Source organism: Pristis pectinata, chromosome 10 (assembly GCF_009764475.1).
Source record: "Pristis pectinata isolate sPriPec2 chromosome 10, sPriPec2.1.pri, whole genome shotgun sequence".
NCBI lineage: Eukaryota > Metazoa > Chordata > Chondrichthyes > Rhinopristiformes > Pristidae > Pristis > Pristis pectinata.
In genome coordinates, this window is record NC_067414.1 from 9,152,228 (window position 1) to 9,175,923 (window position 23,696).

Sequence of the window (23,696 nt, forward strand, 5' to 3'; positions counted from 1 at the left end):
CAGGAGTACCCCAAGCAAGTTTGTATAGTCCATTTTTTGTGCAAGATGGTGTACACTGCACCCACTGAGCCAGTGGTAGAGGAAATGAATGTTTAGGATGCTGGATAGGGTACCACTGGGCAGACTACTTTGTCCTAAATGGTATCCAACTTGAATATTGTTGAGGTAGCTGTCATCCAGACCAGTGGAGAATATCCAATCATGCTTCTGCCTTGTAGAAGAGTGACACGAGTTGAGTCTCTCACTACAAGGTACCCAACCTCTGACAATCTCTTGTAACCACCCCATTTCATTGGTCCAAACCCTGGAACTAACTGCAAAAAATCAAGGTCATTGATGTACCTCCATGCAATGAGAGGTCACAGAAAACTGAGTAAATCTGCTAAGGTAACCAAGAGCACCAAATAAATTTTTCTGCTCTCCAAGAGATCCATTTACACCAACCCCCCCCCCCCTCCCCAATCACCAAAAGGCACAAGTCTGAACTCAAAATCTATGGTCAACTAAAGAGGCAAAGAATAGTACAAGAGGCAAAAGTTTGTTCTTTATTCCACCCAGTTGCCAAACTAAGGGCAAAACATTAAGAACTACAACAGGAAAATAGAGAAATTTGTGAAGACATCACTTTTAGTAAATTGGGAAGAGTGATTGGGAGCAATGTACCCATAAACCAATCACAGCAAAAAGAATAGATATTGAATCAATATCTGCTATTAATGGCACCAGTATTCAAGGTAGAAAAGACAAAGAACATCCTTGGCATCTCATGGAAAATACAGTTAATTTTGAGTCTCAATCCCTGATTCAATCAAAAAGTAGCAATAGAATAACAATACGAGAGAAAACTTCAAGGAGCAGATAATTTCCAATCCATGACTTTAGGAAGTAGGCAAGAACAACATAGACACCAATTATAATCTAAAAGTTCACTCAATTCAGAAACTGTTCTTTCAGATTGAAAGTTGTGTACGTCTCTCCACTATTCAGGGAAGGCAATCAGAAGCCAGGAATTTATATTTCAGAAATTACAACTGACTTGAAACATTAATTCCATCTTTTTCCACCTACACTACCTGAGGTGCTGCACATTTCCAACATTGTTTTTAACTGTACAAGGAAATTATGGATCATTTCACCTAATTTGTTTTTGGAAAATTACTGATCCAAGGAGAGAGAAACACCTTCAATCCAGTTAGAAGCCAGAGGAAATGCAGAGTTAGGACATGCCAATGCAAACCTAATTGAAGCTTTTGGAAAGGTGACTAAAATAGTGTTGAGGAAAATCAAAGAATGTTTTTAATGGACATATGGAATGAGGATTGTTTAATAGAAGGAATAAATCCTCATTGCTCCATTTCCCTACTCTCAGGGTCTGGAGCTCATGGTATTTTCCATTTTCACAGTAGCTCCACACAATGTGACCCAGATGGTGATGTTCCCTACTGCTTTTCAGTCTAGTACAAGGTTACAGTATTGTGGGCCAATTGACCATCTCATATATACTAAGTCAGAGCCAGAAATCTTCCTGAAAAGAATTTTTTCACTATGTTCCCCTTATTATGCCATAATTCCTCTATGGAAGAGGCTAGTGTGGAAATTAATCTTTAGAGATATTGCACATAATAATCTATCAAAAAATACAAGCCAGGCTATTAAGAGCCGATTACATTCACAGGAGATGAATTGCACAAGCGTTGCAGCTATGAAGAGCACACTGCAATTCCCTCCAGCAAGTTTCAAGCAATTTTAACTGCCATTGTTTAATCTGAATGTCCAAGTGCAGAGAATGAATCACCCATCGATTGACTGGGCTGCTGAGAATAGCTTGCATTGTGTGAAGGGACACTCAGATTACTTTCCCGGCATCTTAAATGGACAAGTGGTTAATAGGTTTCAGTCATTGAAGAGATGCCAGTGAAAGACTTAACCTTCAGTACTCGAGAAAGAGTACAAGGCAGGCAACATTCTGCACTATAATCCAATGTACGACACATCCAGTCTGAGAGGGGGGAAAATAATAGCTTACATTTCTGCATTCTTTCCTCATTCCCAGTTTCCCCAATTATATGTTCCCTGTCCCCTTTGCCAATTCCAATTGGATGAACAAATGTACCAATTAAAGTTGATCTAGTTGCTGATACCCTCTGATTTCACAGTTCTAAGTTTCCTCCAGAGTAGAATTGGAAACATCAGGAGATGGTTTGAGGTGGAAAACACTCAGGAGGTTCATTGTGTCCCATCAACAAGTTTAACAGAATTAAGAAAACTTAAGTTGCAGAGAAGGGCAAGGATAATGGGAATGGGTCGCAGGATGGAGACCAGGAAAGGTCTAGGGATACAAGTGACAGTGGTGCCAATTGAGAGGCAGCAGTGAAGGCCTGTTAACGACAGCTGATCTGTCTGGAGATGTTACTGGGAAATGCGTGAAAACAGGAAAGGGGGGATGGGGTGGGTGATATGTATTGGAGAGGTAAAATATTGCAATGCTAGAAATAGGAAATTAAAAACAGAAAATGCTGTAGATACTCAGCAGGCGAGGCAGCAGCTGAAGCAAGCAGCACAGCCAATGCTACAGCTTGATGACTTTTGATCAGAACTCTCCAGTGCAGCCACAAACTGGAAAGGCAGGTTATCTGAAATTGCTGAATTCAGACTAGAGAGTCGTTATCTGTCAAGTTGAAAAACGAGATGCTATTCCAAGTTCGCATGGGCCTTCACTGGAATAGATGTCAAAGACAGGTCAGAGCAAGAGTGGATGGAGAATTGAAATAACAAGCAAATGAAGACTGAGGGTCTACCCTGTGGACTGAACAGAAATGGGCAGCAACATAGTTACCCAGTGTTGGATTCACCAATGTAGAGGAGACCACATGCTCACCAAATACAGAATACCAAGTTGCTGCTTTACCTGGAAGGAGGGTTTGGGTCCAAGGATGGTGGGAAGAGGTAAAGTGTTTACAACTGCTGAAGTTGCTTTAGTGACTGAAATCTATTAACCACTTCAGGATATCAGGAAAGTAATCTTTCACCCAACGCAAGCTATAAGGGAATAGGCATGAAGGCAAAGGTGGTGGAAAGAAAGACTGCCATCATTTCAGGCTTGGAAGCATAGAATGAAGTGGAGGCAGCCAAGGACTGATGGTTCAGGATTAGAAGGGAAGATTGCAAGAGAGAATGTGACAGGGGCAGCACTGGGTCTCAGAACAGAAAAGGCAAACAATGAGGGATTGAGCAGAACCAGTTTTCTTAATGTCCATCAAGGGAGAATTATTGCCCGGGGAGAATGCTTCTGCTTCTCTTCCAATGCTGCTATCCAAATTTAATAGATCCACCCATGAAAGCATTTTCAAATTATACTTCAATAGTACCCAATGTCACAAACCATGAAGGGATATGCTGTGCATGACTGAAGCGCAAAGGTTAGGTTTTACTTGATGCACAGATGTTGTGATCTGCATGTTTGCAACCAACCTTTTGTCCTTTATTGACCTTTCAACACATGGACTGTCTCAGCCGAGTCTCTGCACCCATCACTGTTGCAACAAATTGAACAAAGAAAGACAAGTACACTTGGAGATCTCAAAGTAGGTTCAAATTTTCCCCCTGGTGATAGAGGAAGATGCTTTATTAGTATCAATAATATAGCAAGTTAAAATTCAAGAATTAGGATTCAAATCAGGTAGTGACATCAGGTAGTAACAGCCACTTGTATAAGGCTCCACTTAAGGTGGAAGACCTCTTCAAAGCCAAGCTTATTAAATACGAGAACAAATTTGGTTCAGAGTCTTTCCAGATCTCGATATTCTATCCAGATAAAGCCTCACCTCCCACCATTACTCCTGCACTGTTGAAAAAGCCAATTAATGCCTGATAGAGACTTGCATTGAATTGCAGTAGGACCTTGTTTATGAATGGTAATTCTGGGCAATTGAGGAATTAGCTCAAGATGCACCACTAACACCTAGCACTATAAAAACGTCAGGCTGTCAAGTCAGATTAAATCACCAACAGCACATCTCATGAGATCCCCCTCATACCCACTCCACCAATTCAACTTTCTCCATACAACCTCTGCAGGGCATGGGGAAAAGAACTGGGAATAATGAGGAATTTCTTCTAGGCATAGGATCAGCATGAAGTCATGATTCAAAGGGTGATGGAATATCCACTAGCACCAGCAAATCCTCAGGACAGACCTACATAAAAATCAACAATACCTTCCTTAAAGTTAAATTCCATAACAAAAAGAGCACAAGAATCCAAGAGCCTTGCTCAAAAGTGACCCTCAGGCAGATACTTGTACCAAAGAGTCAAATCTTATCTTCACTCTGCATTCCCCCATTTTGCCCTTTGCTCCAGCACACTACAAAGCAGAACTGGCCAGAATCACCACAGGGCAATAGCGCAACTAGACAATGAGCGACAAAGCAGAACTGGCCAGAATCACCACAGGGCAAGAGCCCAACTAGACAATGAGTGACAAAGTAGTGTTACTGGAGAGCATGCACAGAAGTCCATCCACCTCAAAAATGGATCACAAAATATAAAAAGGGTGCCAACTACTTGCTCATCTAACAACAGGAAAAGAGAATGGACAATGGACAGAATAAAAGCAATTTAGCACTTAGAGATGTCCTGTGATCTCAGTCTGCTGATAAGCAGTACTGGATGAAGGCAAGCTTCTTACCCTGCCAGTGAAGGAGGAGTCTGGAACTCTGACATCTAACTTTGAACAGCCACTCTTTGACAACAAGGTTCAACCTCTTAAATTGGGCCCTTCACTTCTCGCTGGGAAATAAATCTTTTGAAAGTTGCCTTTGACTCAAGAATCCTGAACTTGTAACAAGATTTATAAAACTGCAGTGGGCATGGCTAATAAACACTTTGCACCCAATACAATAAATCAGTTACACACCAGGGCAGGAGCCATTGTAGTCATCAGATTCCTCCCCTGTAGGGAAACACTTCTTCCCATCCATTTTCAGTCTCCTTGTTGAGCTGCAGGGAAGGAGCAGTTTGCACATTTACCATTACATTTTGAGGCTTGCTCCAGTGAACACAACTTGCTCAATTTGAGCTTGAAGACTAAATGCATCTGGCCGTTCCTGGGGGTTATAGGCCAACATGTCCCGTAGAAGCTTCTGTATGCCTTTATTCAGAGTTCTTTTACTATTCATGGGAATTGGCAGTTCCAGACTGGGATTCTCCATCAATGCCTTTCCCACAGGGACTAAGTCACGTCCTTGAGAAAAATACGTGCCTGCAAAAGCAGTCCCAAATATCCAGGGTTAGTTAGTGGAACTAAACACCATCTGACCTTTCAGATCTACATCAGAATCATTCACCACCTCAAATCAAGACTGTTCAATCCTGCCACCACCCAACAAAGATCTGTGATCAAACTGTTGTCACTTTTGTATTTGTACACCAACTTAGACGTTAAAAAATTCTGGTTTCTCAGTTCATAAAATATTCATATTTATTGCCAGCAGAAAAGCCAGTTCCGTACCTGGGAAGCAGAAAATACCTTGGATGGGATGCCTGATATTCCTTCCAAGGATGAGCATTTGTAGAAAATGAATCCAATTTCCCTTTCACTCATGTCATGACTACAATTGCTCAGGTGGTACTGGACCAGCAGCCAGAAGCAAGTGTTCAAATCCCACCTTAGTAGTAGGGGAATTTAAAATTCAGGAAATTAAATAAATCTGGGAAAATAAGCAAGTCGGCCTTGGTAACAGTGACCAGTAACACTACTGAATCTGGTGCTTGAACACCCTTCAGGAAAGGATACCCACCATCCTTACCTATGCACCAGTCCAGACCACCAACATCATTGATTCTTAACTGCCTCAGCTCAGGGGCAATAAATGCCAGCAATATTTGCATCCCCAGATGGTAAAAATGAACTGGGCAATTTGTATAATGGATAACCAATTAGCTTTGTAATTCATTTTCAGCCTCAGAGTACTCCCTGATGACAAATTGTGAAATGCAGCAAGTAATTTGAAACTTGATGATTTAAAGACTCAACAGGAAACCTCATTACATAAAACAGCAACATTTTAAATGGCAGGAAAATTAGGCATCAAGTTTCTGATCTGGGACATGACTTTTGGAGAAACTGCAGCCCATTTCTATTCCAGACACTTAGAGTGAAGGAGAATGGAGGCAAGATTGTTTTATTACTCTCACACTTCCTAACAAGTGGTTTTATGATCATTGTTGAAGTGAAACTCTGAATGCTTGTCTGAGGCTAGATCATACTCAGAAGAAAAATGTAATACTGACAGACTTACCAAAAAGGAAAAGATATTCTTGATCCACCCTTCCCACTAAAGAGATGGTTGGGTGGGGAAAGAAGAGGTCTGGGTTATTCATTCAGAAACAAATATTTAGGAAAGTGATACCCACACAATTACTCACTCTAGAAGACCCAAGCCAGAAAGCAGCCAGTGGTTATTACATTGTGCCCATGAGGTGGTGTTGCATCATGGCCAAGATGCTTTAATCCAGTAACTCCATGAATCCAAGGACTCAAAGATGGGTCAGGTATGCAAGCTAGAGTCAGGTTATTACAATGGGGGCAACTTGGGTGGCATCTCTATTCATGTAAGAATCATTAGAAACCACCACGGTGGAGGTAAAGCTAATGAGAAAGCAGACTGCTGCAAATCCATTCCAAAGAAAAATTAATAACAGAAACCGAGGAAAGGCAGCAAAAAGAGCTCATTTTCCTACTGTTGACAGTGGCCCAGAAGTGAAATCTTCCATGCATTACTTTCTAGATTCAATTTCATTAATGCTTACTGGAACATTGAACTCAGTGTGATAGTTAGTGGTCCCTGAAAGTGGCTGCACAGGTTGATGGGGTGGTAAAGCAGGCGTGTGGCATGCTTGGTTTTGATAGTCAAGGTGATGAGTTCAAGAGTCAGGAAGTTATGTTGCAGCTTTATAAAACTCTAGTTAGGGAGCATCTGTAATATTGCATTCAATTTTCATTGCCCCATTATAGGAAGGATCTGGAGGCTTTGGAAAGGGTGCAGAAGAGGTTTACCAGGATGCTGCCTGGATTAGAGGGCATGTGCTATAAAGGAGAGGTTGGACAAACTTGGGTTATTTTCTCCAAACAGAAGCTGAGGGGAGATCTGGTAGAGGCTTATATTATGAGGTACAGATAGAGTAGAGAGCCAGCATCTTTTTCACCAGGATCAAAATGTCTAATACTACAGGGCATGCATTTAAGGAGAGAAGGCAAGTTCAAAGGAGATGAGTGGGGCAAGTTTTTTTTATTAGAAACAGAGCGGTGGGTGCCTGGAATGTGTTGTCAGAGGTGGGAGTGGAAGCAAATACAATAGTGGCATTTAAGAGACTTAGATAGACACATGAATGTGCAGAGAATGGAGGGATATGGACATTGCGTAGGCAGAAGGGATTAGTTTAGGTAGGTGTTTAATTACTAGTTTAATTAGTTTTGCACAACATCATGGACTGAAAGGCCTGTTCCTGAGCTGTGCAGTTTTATGTCTTACATAGGAATGAGAGGTTGTATTTTGGGTATTTTACTTATCCCATTCCTTTGCATAAACAACCGCATAGCTCTTTGCGTAGACAATGGGGCAATCCTCCAAGCAAGGGCCCACCATAGCTCAAAACCCCTTGCAAAAACTCACCCAGCAGCTCCTTCTTGGACTCTGCTTCTCTGAAAGTGATTCTCTCCATCATGGCCCAGAAGATGATCCCAAGGGCGAAGATGTCCACCTTGTTCGAGTACTGCCCCTCCCAGAGCTCTGGGGCCATGTAGAAATCAGAGCCACAGGCTGCAGACACTTGCCACCGGCTCACACTGCCTTTGCTTTGGCACTTTTTACTCAAGCCAAAATCAGCCACCTGAAACAAGGAGAGGTCTCATTAGCCAGCATCTAGCCTTTCAGAGTGCAAGTTTGAAGACTATTGCCACTGAAACAGTTTTCCTGTCACATTTATTGGAACTTGAAAGTAAATAACTGCCCAACAAAGAATACAGGAACTCTGACCCATCAATGCAGAAATACAGGGCTTCAAAACATCCAAGGATGACATCCATACAAAGAACTTATTTTGTACAAGAACTGAGGATCATTTTCTCTTCAAGTGATGGTATCAGCTGTGGCTCCACTGAAAGTAGGTTTTTGAATCAAGATCCAAGTCCCATCCTGACCACTCCAACATGAAGATCTAGACCAAACCTTCAGTACAGTACTGAGGGATGTTGCCTTGTCAGAGGAGCAGTCTTTCAGATGAGGTGTTAAACAGATCTGTCCACTTGGTAATAAGATTAATGTTATCTCAGTGCTTTGACCAGCATTTATCCAAGTCAATATAACTGGAACAGATTCTAGCTATCATACTGCTGTGGGAGTTTGTTATGTGAAAATTGGCAGCCACATTTCCTACAAAGCATAAAGTCAAAAGTATTTTATTGGCTTTAAAATGTTTTTGGAAGTCCTCAAAGGGAATGTAAAGACAAATGCCTCACAGCAATCTCCACAGAAATTGCTCCAACATGAAATCCACTACTGCCCTACCTATCCCCGTAGAAATATAGCAAGTGGCATCTTTAAAATTAGTGTCTTCAAGAAGATATTGAACATTAGTCATTAATAACTGCAGTTAAAAAGGTTTACAACCAAGGGTTAGAGCTGATCAATAGATCATGATTAAGAACAATTACATCAAGCTGCATGTACTTTGTCTGACCCCATGATCTTGTACACTTCAGATCTCAACTTCCCCTCCACCACCCTCCCTGTCCAAAGGGAAGAACCCCAGGGTCTCTAGAATAATGCCATTTCTGGGAAACAGATTTAAAAATATTGCACTTTAAATTCACAGTAATTATAAAAAGCAGAAAACAAATTGCAGCTGCCAAGTTTAAAATAGACTAACACCCATTACATTTGGTGCAAGTAAACAAGTCATAATTACAGTTAGCATTGGAGTAGCCACATCATTCACATGCCCGACACCAGACTCCCGAAAGAGATGCTGTTCCAAGCTGCGTTATGGGAAGGGATTAGGTGGTCAGAGGAAAAGATTCAAGAATGTGCTCAAAGCCTTTATAAGGAACACAACAACCCATCAACTCCTGGGAATCTCTGGCCCATGATCATTTCAAGAGGAGGATGGTCATATTGAGAATGTAGAGGCTATTCATTGGGAACACAGAGGCCCTGAATAAACAGGAGCACATCACCTCATGAAACTACCCACTCAATCAGGTGTCTCCTGTCCCATGTTTAGAGTCCAAGATTCCCATGTCAGTCACCTCAGAATCCACAGGACCAGAGTGAAAGCAAGTGCAGTCAATCCTGGGTGACTGCCTAAACATTGAAGTGAGAGAGAATGAGTCGGCTGATTTTGCAACTGTCACCTATAGCCCCCTTTCTAAACAAATCGAAGGACAAGTGGTCAGAAATTGAGGGGTTCAGGTCAGATCTGCAGAACAAACATGTTGATGCTAATACACAGACGTGAACAGGAGTAATAAACTAATAGTTATTCTTTTTAGGTTAAACAACATACTCGAAGCAGTCACGCAATCTGTGTCAGGTCTCACTGATACAGAGGCCGAGTTCCTTCACTCTGTCCATCACAACAGCCAGGATTTCCCAGTGGCCAGCCACTTCAATTCCACTTCCCATTCTGACATGTCTATCCACGGCTTCCTCTACTGCCACGTTGAGGCAGGTTGGAGAAGCAACAGCTCATTCCACCTTGGTAGTCTCCAACCTGGCAGCATCAACATCAATTCCTCTAACTTCCGGTAACCGCTCCCCTGTTGTCCCTCCCCCTTGCTTTTTGTCTTCCCTCATTCCCGTGGGCACCCCATCACCTATTCTCTTTTCCCTCCCCCACACTCACAATTTGACCATCACCTCCCTCCATTCCATGGTCTACTGTCCTTATCAGATTCCTTCTTTTTCAGCCCTTTGCCTCTCCCACCTACCTTCCCCCTCTCTCCTGGACTCACCTGTGCTCCTCCCCCTCCCCTTTTAGTCTGGCTTCTACCCTCTTCCTTTCCGGTCCTGATGAAGGGTCGCGACCCAAAATGTCGACTGTTTATTTCTCTCCATAGATGCTGCCTGACCTGCTGAGTTCCTCCAGCATTTTGTGTGTGTTGCTGCAGATTCAAGCATCTGCAGAATCTTGCGTTTCAATTTTTTAGGTTGGTGGGCTGTAACCACAGAACACCAAGGATCATTGATTAATCTTCAATACATTCATAAATTTGGATTAAGGGATTCAGCACATCTCATCTTGCTTATGATACAAAGCTAGGTGGGACATAGCTCGGAGTAGGCAAAGACAGAAAGATTAAATGGTTCTCAGCTAAAATGTCAGAAAACAGTTCATGTTTGTAAAAAGTGAGAAACGTTTAATGTTGAGAAACCATTTAGCAGTGGCTTTTATTATTGAGTACAAGAGTAAGACAGTCTTACTGAAATTAGAGTACTGAAGACAATACAAACTTGGGAGTTCTCTGGATAGGCTGCAAGGTCTTTAATAAATTTCACAAATTATTGGTGCTCCAGTGCCAAGGATAATTGCTACATCATTAGTGACCAAACATCACCTTTCGGAAAGGACCCAGAGGAGCCCATGGTGTTTAACCCTGACAGGACAGCTCATCTTTTGAGAAGCTGTTGGTATTAGGAGTGCAGAGAAGAGAGCAAGTCAGTTCTGTAAGAAACAGCAACAAAGACAATGCAGACTGAGGTCAGCTGTAGGAGCGATCTGATCCTACTGGGGAGGAATTTAAGTGACTTTCCTCCCTCCAGGAGCAGAAGTGAAAACCTATTATGCAAAGCACTGACAAGGATTTTACGGGAGCAGCTGATTTGATGCATCTGACAAGGGAACGTGGGAGCTGTATTCATCCATGTTCTCAACAGGATCAATTTCAAGAAGGGGATTTTGGATGATAAAAAAAGGACAATTTATATAGATCTAATTTCATAGGGTCAAGCCATTTCACACAAGGCAAGCAAATTATTTTTGATATCAATACCTACAGTATTAGACCTCAGCCTAATGACAAAGTTTAGAGGTAATCCATACCAGATAATATTGAAGGGTAGGTCAGATTACACATGTTCAAGAAATCAATAGGAGATATGGCAAATGGATCGAAAGACCCCAGACGTCTTGATCGAAGCCCAGTCTAGACAGAAGGTGAAATTTCATGCATTACTGGGACTTCAAGTATCCACAGCACCGAGGGAGGTGCATCAAAGCAGCATGGAAGTCCATTGCCACAATTCAAGAACAGAAGGTCTATCTCCAGAGTCTAGTCAATACTCATCTTTCAAAGCAACACCTGAAAGAAAGACTACCTGGTCAGATGATCTTACTATCAAGTGGAGACAAATTGCAGTTCCTACATTGTCAGCAACCAGACTTCAAAACTACCTTGGAGGCCATTGTCCTGCAGCATTAACTCTACTGCTGGCAGGGGTATTTGCAAACGTTTTTAACCTCTCCCCGCTTCAAATCAGAGATTCTCACCTGCTTTAAGATGACCATTATCATCCCGATACCCAAGAAAAACAAGGTAATGTGCCATAATGACTACCGCCCGGTGGCTCTGATATCCACCATCGGGAAGTGCTTCATTGCACACATTAACTCCACTGCAATTCGGCCACTGCCAAAACTGGTCTATGGCAGATGCCATCTCCCTGGCCCCTACACATCTCTGGAGCATCTGGACAGTAAAGACGCCCATGTTAAACTATTGTTTATTGACTACAGCCCCACCTTCAATACTATAATTCCAAGCAAACTCACCTCCAAACTCCAAGACCTGGGACTCAACACTTCCCTTTGCAACTGGATCCTTGACTTCCTGACCAACAGACCACAATCAGTAAGGATAGGCAGGAACCCCTCCAGCACAATTATCCTCGACACTGGTGCCCACAAGGCTGCGTCCTCTGCCCCCTACTCTACATACACAACTGTGGGGCCAGATTCTGCTCAAACTCTACCTACAAGTTTGCAAATGACACCACCATAGTGGCTGCATCTCAAATAACGATAGGTCAGAACACAAAGGAGATAGAGCGCCTAGTGACAATGTTATGACAACAACCTTTCCCTCAATGTCAGCAAAACAAAAGAGCTGGTCATTGACTTCAGGAAGGAGGGTGGTATTCATGTTCCCATTTACATCAACAGTGCTGAAGTCAATAGGGTCGATAGCTTCAAGTTCCTAGGAGTGAACATCACCAATAGCCTGTCCTGGTCCAACCAGTAGATGCCACGGCCAAGAGAGCTCACCAGCACCTCTACTTCAGAGAGACTAAAGAAATTTGGCATGTCCCTTTTGACCCTCAATTTCTTTTATTAAAAAAATTGATGTGTCATAGAAAACATCCTATCTGGATGCATCACAGCTTGGTGTGGCAAATGCTCTGCCCTTGACTGCAAGAAACTGCAGAGAATTGTGGACACAACCAAGCACATCACAGAAACCAGCCTCCCCTCCATGGACTATCTACACTTCTTGCTGCCATGGTAAAGCAGCCAGCATAATCAAAGACTCCCCCCACCCCACGGGGCAGAACATACAAAAGCCTGAAAGCACTTACCACCAGGCTCAAGGACAGCTTCTATCCCACTGTTACAAGGCTATTGAAATGTTCCTTTCTACAATAAGCTGGACTCTTGACCTCGCAATCTACTTCACTATCACCTTGCACCTTTGTCTACCTGCACTTTCTCTGCATCTATAACACTTATTGTTTTACCTTGTACTACCTCAATGCACTGTTGTGATGAATTGATCTATATGAATAGTATGCAAGACAAGTTTTTCCACTGTACCTCAGTACCTATAACAATAATAAATCAATTTACTTCTCCTTCCACAAAAGCTACCCAGCCTCCTGAGCATTTTTTGTTTCACATCAATGCTGCTTCATTGACAGTAGGGCATTTCAAAAACTTAAAGGACACTGCAGATATGCAGACTTTTTAATTCAAGGCCCTTCAACCTATCTTGTTCATGCCAACCAAGATTCCCATTTGCCTGCATTTGGCCCATATCCCTCGAAACCTTCCCTATCCATGTACATTTTAAGTGTTGTTAATGTACCTCCCTCAACCACTTCCTCTGACAGCTCATTCCATATACCAACCACCTTCTGGGTGGGAAAGTTGCCCCTCAGGTTCGTATTCAATCTCTCCCCCTCACCCTAAACCCATGTCCTCTAGTTCTTGATTCCTCAACCTTGGGAAAAAGACTGTATTCACCCTATCTATGCCCCTCAATTTTAAATAGCTAAGATCACCCCTCATACTCCAATGAAAAAGTCCCAACCTGCTCAACTTCTCTCCATAACTCAGTCCCTCAAGTCCCAGCAACATCCTCAAATTTCCCCTGCACTCTTTCCAGCTTAATGGCATCTTTCCTACAGCAGGGTAGCCAAAACTGAACACGATATTCAAACCATCTTATACAAGACAACTATAACGAAATCCTAATTTCTATATACTCATTGCTCTGACTCCCGTCTACCTGCAAAGCCTATTTCAGGGAAACATGTGCTTGTACTCTTAGGTCCCTCTGTTCTATAACACTCCCGAGGGCCATATCGCTCACTGTGAAAGTCCTACCCTCATTTGTCTGCCCAAAATGCAATATTTTGCACTTATCCAAATTAACCTCATTCAGCCCACTTCCCCAACTGATCAAGATCCCTCTGTAAATCCTGATAACCATCTTCACTGTCAAAGACAGCACCTTCTTTAGTGTCATCTGTAAACTTACTAACTGCATCTTGTACATTCTTGTACAAATCATTGATATAGATGACAAATAGCAATGGGCCTAGCACTGAACCCTGGGGAACACCACTAGTCACAGGCCTCCAGTCCAATAAGTGACCTTATACCATTACCCTCTTCTTCCTACCTTCATGCCAATTGTGTATTCAATTAGTTAGTTCTCCCCAAATCCCATGCAATCTTACTTTCAATAGCAGCCTACCATACAGAACCTTAAAGGCTTCACTGTAGTCCATATAGGCTACATCTATCACTCTGCCCTCATCGATCTTCTTAGCTACTTCAAAATAAAAACAGCCAATCAAATTTGAGAGACAATCTCCCATGCACAAAGCCATACTGACCATCCCTAATCAACCACTGTCTTTAAAATGCTTGTAAATCTTATCCTTCAGAATCCCCTCTAGTAATTTACCTACCACAGATGTTAGGCTAGAGAAACAAAGGACTGTAGATGCCGGAATCTAGATGAAACACATGATGATGCTGGAGGAACTCAGCAGGCCAGGCAGCATAAGATCTTTATTAGTCACATGTACATCGAAACAGTGAAATGCTTCTTTGCATAGCGTGTTCTGGGGGCAGCCCACAAGTGTTGCCATGCTTCTGGCACCAACATAGCATGCCCACAACTTCCTAACCCAAACGTCTTTGGAATGTGGGAGGAAACCAGAGCAGCCAGAGGAAACCCACAGTCACGGGGAGAACGTACAAACTCTTTACAATTTGTACGTTCTCACCATGACCGCGTGAGTGGAGAAAAGCAGGCGGTCAACGGTTCAGGTCTGAATTGAAGAAGGGTCCTGACCAGAAACGTTGACTGCCTGCTTTTCTCCACAGATGCTGCCTGGCCTGTTGAGTTCCTCCAGCATCACAGATGTTAGGCTTACTGGTCTATAGTTCCCAGGTTTTCTTTGCAGCCCTACTTAAAGCAGACAAAGAAAACAATTTTTGCACCTTACATTTTCCTGCAGGGATTAGGAAAATGAAGGGCTCACCTTTAGAACGGGTCCTGTGGGGCGGCTGGAGACCAGGACATTATCTGGCTTGAGGTCTCGATGGACGATGCCACTGGAGTGCAGGAAGGCCACGGCGGCGCTCAGTTGCTGCATGAAGCAGAGGTTCAGCCGGCAGTCAGGAGCTCGGCCCAGCAGGTAGTCGTTGAGGTCCCCCCCGTCGCAGAACTCCATCACAAACCACAGGCAGTGGGGGGACCGAGGGTCAAGGCAGCACTTCCCTTTCAAGCAGGTCTCGATGAGGCGCAGGTGGGTGTCGGATTCCCGCCGGGCCTGGTTCATCTCCTGCACGGCGCGGCCCCTCTGCAGGAGGCACTCCTCCAGCCAGATCACATTCGGGTGCCTCTTCCTCACGCTGCTCAGGGCCCAGAACTCCTGCAGGGCCAACTCGGAGCTCTCAGGCGAGCCGCACGGCATCTTCTTCACGGCCACTCTGCCCCCAGTCCTGGCCACGGCTTCGTAGACGGTGCCGTAACTGCCGCGGCCTAGTTCCCGGAGGAGCTGGTACTTGGGTCCCTGCGCCATCACGGAGGCCCCGCCGCCGGCCGCAGGGCTCCCCACACCCCAGCAGGTTGGATCCACAACCTCATGCGTGTTGTCCAGAGAAAGGGACAGGCGCGGGTTAAATAATAACCCCTAGATGATCCCTGAAGCAACCCCTTCAAAGAACAGTTGACAATCTTTCTAACACTTCATCAGATGGGACAACATTGGACACTTAAAACTTCCCCAAACTCTTTTTCCTTCCTCTGCATAACTTCTTTTCCAATTCTCCCACAATCTTCTACTCCCGAGTTTTGAAAAAGTTCCACCTTACATTCAGCCCCTTTCCCCTGCAGTTCAGTATCACCCAAGACCAGTTTGCTGCTGATTTAGTAAAGGTGGTTCACCAGTTACCTAGTCAGAATACTGAACCCTCACCCAGACAAATTGATGAGACTAACGAGGTACTTTTTAAGAGACCAATAACGATGACAAGAGGTCACCAAACAAGCACCTTAGGCGTCACCGATATGGAATGGGCCAATCAAATGAAAAAGCTGCAAACTAAGCATAAACTGCCAACCAAGCAGAGAGATATCTTCCCAGCTCAATCAAGATGCTATTAATAATGTGCACAAGACTTTTAAATACATTATTGGCTTGTCATAGAAGGCATCAAACCTACTTAGAATCATACAGCATGGAAACAGGCCCTTCTGTCCAACTGGTCCATGCCGGCCAAGATTCTCATCTAAGGCGGTCCTATTTGCCTGCGTTTGGCCCAAATCCCTCTAACCCTTTCCTATCCAGGTACCTGTCCAAGTACCTTTAAATGCTGTTAATGTACCAGCCTCAACCATTTTCCCTGGCTGCTCGTTTCACCCTCTGGGTGAAAAATTTGCCCCTCAGGTTCCTAGTAAATCACTCCCCTCTCACCTTAAACCTGTGCCCTCTAGTTTTTGATTCCCCAACCCTGGGAAAAAGACTGTGCACATTGAATCTGTCTGTGCCCCTTATAACTTGGTATGCATTGTGTTCCCAGTTAATGGACATCCAAGCACAGAAGAAATGTTATTAATGTACCAGTCTCAACCACCCACTCACTCTTCATGCACCCTGCCTGGTTTACAAATTGCTGATCTGGCCATGTCCATAAGCAAGCTTGCCCTCCACATCAGTCAGCCAAAGATTCCCTAGGGCAAAGCTAATATGTAACCAAAGGATCAACTTTTTTAGGGACTGCGCCCTCCCAAGCTGCACATGGAAATGGGTTGCAACTCCTCTAGGCTGCAATGACCCACAGTTGGGACTTCTGTCTTCAAGAGGAAACAATTAGCCAGTGAATTCAGCAAGATAATTGTTAAATGTTTGAGAGACCATAAGGTATTTGAGCAGAATTAAGCCCATTGAGTCTGCAGCATGGAAATGGGCCCTTTGGCCCAACTGGTCCATGCTGACCAAGATTCCCATCTAAACTAGTCCCACTTTCCAGCGTTTGGCCCATATCCCTCGAAACCCTTCCTATCCATGTACCTGTCCAAGTACCTTTTAAATGTTGTTAATGTACCAGTCTCAACCACTTCGTCTGGCAGCTCATTCTATTAACTGACCACCCTCTGGGTGAAAAATTTGCCCCTCAAGTTCCTATTAAATCAAGTCTGCTCTGCCATTCAATTATGCCTGACTTTTTTTTCAACTCCATTCTCCTGCCTTGTCCCTGTAACTCTTAACCCCCTTACCAATCAAGAACCTATCAATTTCTGCCTTAAATCTCTGCCTCTGCCTTAAATACACCCAATTACTTGGCCTTCACAGCGCTCTGTGGCAATGAATTCCACAGATTCACCGCCCTTCGGCTGAAGAAATTCTGCCTGGAGGTGCCAAGAGGTGTCAATGAGCAGATGCTGCGGTAATCCATTTAACTGTAGCCAAGCGAGAGCACCAAACAAACAGCAGGATGTGGCCTTTGCCTGAAATGGTACAATCTGAAGTTTAAATACTGGCCACGTAATGTCTGCCATATCATGCCCAGTGATTGGGTGATACTGAGCTAGGAGTGTTTTGGGGGAAGAGTCAAGCTGGCAGGTAATCACCATAACCAACATGTAGACTTTCCATCTGCCTTAATTTCCATGAACCTCAACTTTATGGGAAACTTTACCAAAGGACTTCCAACAGTACAAACAAAATCTAAAGACTTTACCCTGTCCACAAGTTTAGTTTGAAAAAAAAGTCATACATTACCTACCCTTTACAAATCCACGCTAGCTCTCTCTGATCAGTGGGAAATTTGCCAAGGTGTTCAGTCACTCTATCCTAGACTCTATTGGTATTGGTATTGGTATTGGCTTATTATTGTCACTTGTACCAAGGTACAGTGAAAAACTTGTCTTGCAAACTGTTCGTACAGGTCAATTCATTACACAGTGCAGTTACACTGAGTTAGTACAGAATGCATTGATGTAGTACAGGTAAAAACAATAACAGTACAGAGTAAAGTGTCACAGCTACAGAGAAAGTGCAGTGCAATAAGGTGCAAGGTTACAACAAGGTAGATCATGGAGTCGTAGTCCATCTCATTGTATAAGGGAGCCGTTCAATAGTCTTATCACAGTGGGGTAAGAAGCTGTCCTTAAAAGTCTCATGGTACGTGCCCTCATCTCAGGCTCCTGTATCTTCTACCCGATGGAAGAGGAAAGAAGAGAGAATGTCCCGGGTGGCTGGGGTCTTTGATTATGCTGGCTGCTTCACCAAGACAACAAGAGGTAAAGACAGAGTCCAAGGAGGGGAGGCTGGTTTCCGTGACGTGCTGGGCTGCGTCCACAACCCTCTGCAGTTTCTTGCGGTCCTGGGCAGAGCAGTTGCTGTACCAAGCCGTGATACATCCAGATAGGATGCTTTCTATGGTGCATCAGTAAAAGTTGGTGAGAGTCAAAGGGGACAAACCAAATTTCTTTAGCCTCCTGAGGAAGTAGAAGCACTGGTGAGCCTTCTTGGCCATGGCATCTACATGATTCGACCAGGACAGGCTGTTGGTGATGTTCACTCCCAGGAACTTGGAGCTCTCAACCCTCTCGACCTCAGCACCATTGATGTAGACAGGCGCATGTACACCGCCCCCTTTCCTGAAGTCAATGACCAGCTCTTTTGTTTTGTTGACATTGAGGGAAAGGTTGTAGTCATGACACCATTCCACTAAGCTCTCTATCTCCTTCCTGTACTCTGACTCATCGCTGTTTGAGATACGGCCTACAACGGTGGTATCATCTGCAAACTTGTAGATGGAGTTAGAGCAGAATCTGGCCACACATTCATGAGTGTATAGGGAGTAGAGTAGAGGGCTGAGGACGCAGCCTTGTGGGGCACCAGTGTTGAGAGTAATTGTGCCAGAGGTATTGCGGCCTATCCTCACTGATTGCGCTCTGTTGGTTAGAAAGTCATGGATCCAGTTACAGAGGAAGATGTTGAGTCCTAGGTCTCGGAGTTTGGTGACAAGCTTGCTTGGGATTATTGTATTGAAGACAGAGCTGTAGTCAATAAACAATAGTCTAACGTAGGTGTCTCTACTGTCCAGGTGCTCCAGTGATGAGTGTAGGGCCAGGGAGATGGCATCCACTGTAGACCTGTTTTGGCAATAGGCAAATTGCAGTGGGTCCAGATTGTCTGGTAGGCTGGAGTTGATGCGTGCCATGACCAACCTCTCAAAGCACTTCATGATGGTGGATGTCAGCGCCACTGGTCGGTAGTCATTGAGGCATGTTACCTTGCTTTTTTTTTGGTACCGGGATGACAGTGGTCTTGTTAAAACAGGGGGGAACCTGAGATTGAAGCAGGGAGAAGTTAAATATGTCTGCAATATGGTTAAATATATCTCTAGTAACAGATGATAAGCTAACTGCTCTTCCCTCACATTCCATTCTTACCTACTTTAAACAGTGGAATGAAATGCACATGTTCCTGCCAAAAAAATAAATAAATTTTTATGGATAAAGTGTCTACAGTTTTCTGGTAAATTCCCATTAACTCCATGCATGAAAACCATCTGATCCTGAGCACTTATCATTCTTTACTCCTGTTATTATTTTACCCAGTACGATAAGATGGACTCTTGACCTCACAATTTACCTCGTTATGACCTTGCACCTTATTGTCTACCTGCACTGTACTTTCTCTTTACCTGTGACACTTTATTCTGCATTCTGTTATTGTTTTACCCCGTACTACCTCAATGCACTGTGTAATGAATTGATCTGTATGAACGGTCTGCAAGACAAGTTTTTCACTGTACCTCAGTACAAGTGACAATAATAAACCAATTCTAATTCCAATCTCTATAATTTTGTTCAATTGATTTTGGCCATTCGCTTTCCTTCATTCAATATTTTCGTGGGATATCGAGGCTCCTGTTCTCTTCAAGTACAATGAATATTCTTGCAAAGTAATCATTCAACACCTCTTCTATTTTCTTATTATCATTTGCAATATTACAATTATCTGCTTTTAAGGGGTCTGCGGTGTTGAACTACCCGCTACACACTTTTTCCTGATTGTGATACTTTGCTCTAAAAAAACTAAGAAAAAAGGGCAGGCACGGTAGTGTAGCGGTTAGCATAACACTATTCCAGCGCCAGTGACCCGGGTTCAATTCCGGCCGCTGTATGTAAGGAGTTTGTATGTTCTCCTCGTGTCCGTGTGGGTTTCCTCCGGGTGCTCCGGTTTCCTCCCACATTCCAAAGATGTACAGGTTAGGAAGTTGTGGGCATGCTATGTTGACGCCAGAAGCATGGCGACACTTGCGGGCTGCCCCCAGAACACTCTAAGCAAAAGATGCGTTTCACTGTGTTTCGATGTACATGTGACTAATAAAGAAATATCTATCTAATATCTTGCCTGGGTGAATGCAGCTCCAACAACTCAAGAAGCTCATCACTGACCAGGACAAAGCAGCCAGCTTGGTTCATACCCGATCGCCCACTCTAATGTCCATTCCCTTCACCCCTAGTTCAATATTCCTTCAATGTGCTCCAGCTTCAAAACATACCAACTTCAACTCATGATGCCTACATGCAGAGCATTGGGAACACCAGCACTTTGTCATACTAACCTAACTAGCAAATATATTGTCATCTGTTCATCTAAATTCTGGAACTCACTATCCAGTAGAAGAACAATAGTGGTTCAAGAACTTCTCTGGGGCAATTAGGTTTGGAAATTAAATGCTGACCTTACCACCAGCATCCACGTCCCTTATAAGGGAAAAAAGAACAATTCAAGTTCAAGTTACTTTATTGTCATTCACCCATATGCTATAAAAACACATGGAGGAACGAAATGTCATTTCCCCCAGACTCACACAACAGAGGACATACATAAAACAGAAGACATACAATAACCACAGAGAAAAAAAATTGTGCAAGTACCAATAGTGCAAAGTGCAAAGGATGAAGAAAATACAGAACTCAGTGTGTTGCACTATTTGTATAAACATGTTCAGCAGCAGCCAAAGTTCCTACACGCCATTGTGCAAACCAGGGCTTTTGACACGGCATTTGTCTGAAACCGTCTCCAGGGTATTCAGGAGCCTGACAGCCTGGGGGGAAAAGACTGTTGTACAGTCTAGTAGTTCTGGCCCAGATGCTCCGGTACCACTTGCCAGACGGCAGTGGGACAAATAGGTTGTGGGAGGGATGAGAAGGGTCTTCTATGATTCTGCAGACCTTGTGTGTGCATCGTGTGTTGTAGATATCCAGCATGGAGGCAAGAGGTACTCCAATGACTCTTTATATCCCTTTTCAGTTAGGTTTATGATGTCCCCTACCTCTTTAGTACCCATAACCCTTTTAGTTAAAAACCACGTGTACAAACTGCTTCTGTATTGCAGTACATTTTTTGAAGAACTTCCATTGCTTATGTGATTCTACCCAGTGGAATATTTGCACAGATTATCATTGGCAGTCTCTTCCTTATTACATGGAAGTTATTCTATTTAAACCTAGAAACTCAGTAATTATCCATTTCAAACATTGCATTGAAATTGGTCACAGTATAAATGCTATTAGATAAATGTTCATTAGGTTAAGAACATAGAACAGTACAGCACAGGAACAGGCCCTTCAGCCCACGATGTCTGTGCCGACCACGATGCCAAATTAAACTAATCCCATCTGTCTGGACACGATCCATATCCTCCATCCATATTCATGCGCCTATCTAGAAGCCTCCTGAATGCCACTATCATATCTGCCTCCACTACCATCCCTGGCAGACCGTTCCAGGCACCTACCACTCTCTGTGTAAAAAAACTTGCCCTGCACATCCCCTTTAAGCTTTCCCCCTCTCATTTTAAAGATATGCCCTCTAGTATTCAACATTTCTACCCTGGGAAAAAGATACCAACTGTCTACCCTATCTATGCCTCTCATAATTTTATAAACTTCTTTCATCTGTCTTCTCAGCCTCCAGTGCTGCAGAGAAAACAGTCCAAGTCTGTCCAACCTCTCCATACAGCACATACCCTCTAATCCAGGCAGCATCCTGGTAAACCTCTTCTGTTCCCTCTCCAAAGCCTCCACATCCTTCCTGTAATGGGGTGACCAGTACTGTACACAATATTCCAAGTGCAGCTTAACCTTAAACAATTGCAACATAACTTCCTTACTCTTGTACTCTATGCCCAAGCAATGAAGGCAAGCATGCCATATGCCTTTTTTAGTACTCTATGAATTTGCATTACTACTATCAGGGAGCTATGGACTTGGACCCCAACATCCCTCTGTACATCACTGCTGTTAAGGGTCCTGCCATTAACTGTATATTTTCCCCTTACATTTGACCTCCCAAAATGCAACACCTCCCACTTGCCTGGATTGAACTCCATCTGCCATTTCTCTGTCCATATCTGTGACTGATCTGTATCCAGCTGTATCCTTTGTTAGCCCTCTACACTGTCCACACCTCCACCAATTTTTGTGTCGCCTGCAAACTTTCTAACCCACCCATCTACATATCCATCCAAGTCACTTATATATATTACAAACAACAGAGGTCCCAGCACTGATCCCTGCGGAACACCACTGGTCACAGATCTCCAGCCACAATAACACCCTCCACCACTACCCTCTGTCTTCTATGAGCAAGCTAATTCTGAATTCAAATTACCAGTTCACTGTGGATCCCATGCATCTTAATCTTCCTGATCAACCTACCACGAGGGACCTTGTCAAATGCCTTACTAAAGGTTATTAACTAAATCTGGCTCTATATTCAGTACTAGAATTAACTCCCTTGTTGATTCCAGGGTATGTTATTTTTAGTGTTGTTTCTAAAACCCAGGATACTCCCAAAATGAGCCAAATGGTTAATATATGGGCACCATGGTTAGATGATCAGTTGGACACAGTAATTGGGGTGCAAGTATATAATGCTTTTTCAAGGAAGAAATGTTTATATTGGCAGGAGGGTCAGTAATCAGAGGACAGAGACTTAAGATAACTGGCAAAAGTTAGGCAAGAGAGAGAGATGAGGAGAACTTATTTTAACACAGCAGCTTGTCATGATCAGGAATGCATTGCTTAAAAGGAAGCAGGTCTGATAACAAGTTCCAAAATGGAACTGAGAAAAGAAGATCTGCATGGCTCTTTGGAAAGAGCAGAGGGAGAGGGGATTATTGGATAGCATTTCCAAAGAAATGGAACAGGCACTCTGGCCCAAATAACATTGTTCTGTGCAGTATCACAATATAATTTTATATGAGGAGCCAGCCCTTTGTCCCAGGAAGTATATATCCCACCGGCTCCTATTGATGAGCCAGGCTGATTGGTCAACCATTGACGAAGTCCCGGGGCACAGGAATTATTAACAAGCAACAGCAACTAACACTTATATATCACCTTTGGCATAGTGAAACAACCTGAAGGTTTTTAAACAGGAGCTTCACCAAACATTACTTTTTTATATCGTGACATAAAAAAAATTAAGGCACTTGACCAAAAGTTGGATGAAAGATGTAAGTTATATGGCACTTAAAGAGTGATCGAGGGTTGGAAAGATTTAGGAGCAGAATTGCAGGGTGTAGGACTAAGGGAGTTGAAGGCATGATTGCTAATGGTGGAATTGTGGATGCAAAAAGATCTCAGAAGCTTGCAGGTGTGGAGAATACTACAGAAGAAAGGGAAATGGACGGATTTGCAAGTAATCAGGATGAACAGAACTATGCAATCTTGGATAGACAATCAGTCTCTGTAGCCAGGAAGCTCAAAACCCAAAGACATTGTGCTTGCCTCCCAGTATATTGTCATCACAATGCTGATGTTACTGCTGCCATAGAATGCAATAAATCTCCCATCGCTCACCACAACCAACTATAGA

The 23,696-nt window shown here is 43.4% G+C and overlaps 1 protein-coding gene across 1 annotated transcript; it reads right to left on the minus strand.

The window, feature by feature from the left end:
- Positions 1–524: 524 nt before the first annotated feature.
- LOC127574910 (serine/threonine-protein kinase PDIK1L-like) lies at positions 525–15,774 on the minus strand. Its single transcript, XM_052024414.1, has 3 exons — positions 14,829–15,774; positions 7,674–7,890; positions 525–5,260 (listed from the first exon to the last, which is right to left on the minus strand). Exons 1-3 carry the CDS (start codon positions 15,369–15,371, stop codon positions 5,031–5,033), a joined length of 990 nt encoding a protein of 329 aa, XP_051880374.1. The 5' UTR covers positions 15,372–15,774; the 3' UTR covers positions 525–5,030.
- Between the last annotated feature and the right edge of the window lie 7,922 nt (positions 15,775–23,696).

What these genes read in the sequence shown, in the direction of transcription:
- LOC127574910 (XM_052024414.1), bottom strand. Translation starts at nt 15,371, where the DNA reads ATGGCGCAGGGACCCAAGTACCAGCTCCTCCGGGAACTAGGCCGCGGC. An exon ending in CCACAGGACCCGTTCTAAAG is followed by an intron (nt 7,891 to 14,828) that starts GTGAGCCCTTCA and finishes TCCTTGTTTCAG; the next exon opens with GTGGCTGATTTTGGCTTGAG. An exon ending in GTCCAAGAAGGAGCTGCTGG is followed by an intron (nt 5,261 to 7,673) that starts GTGAGTTTTTGC and finishes CTGCTTTTGCAG; the next exon opens with GCACGTATTTTTCTCAAGGA.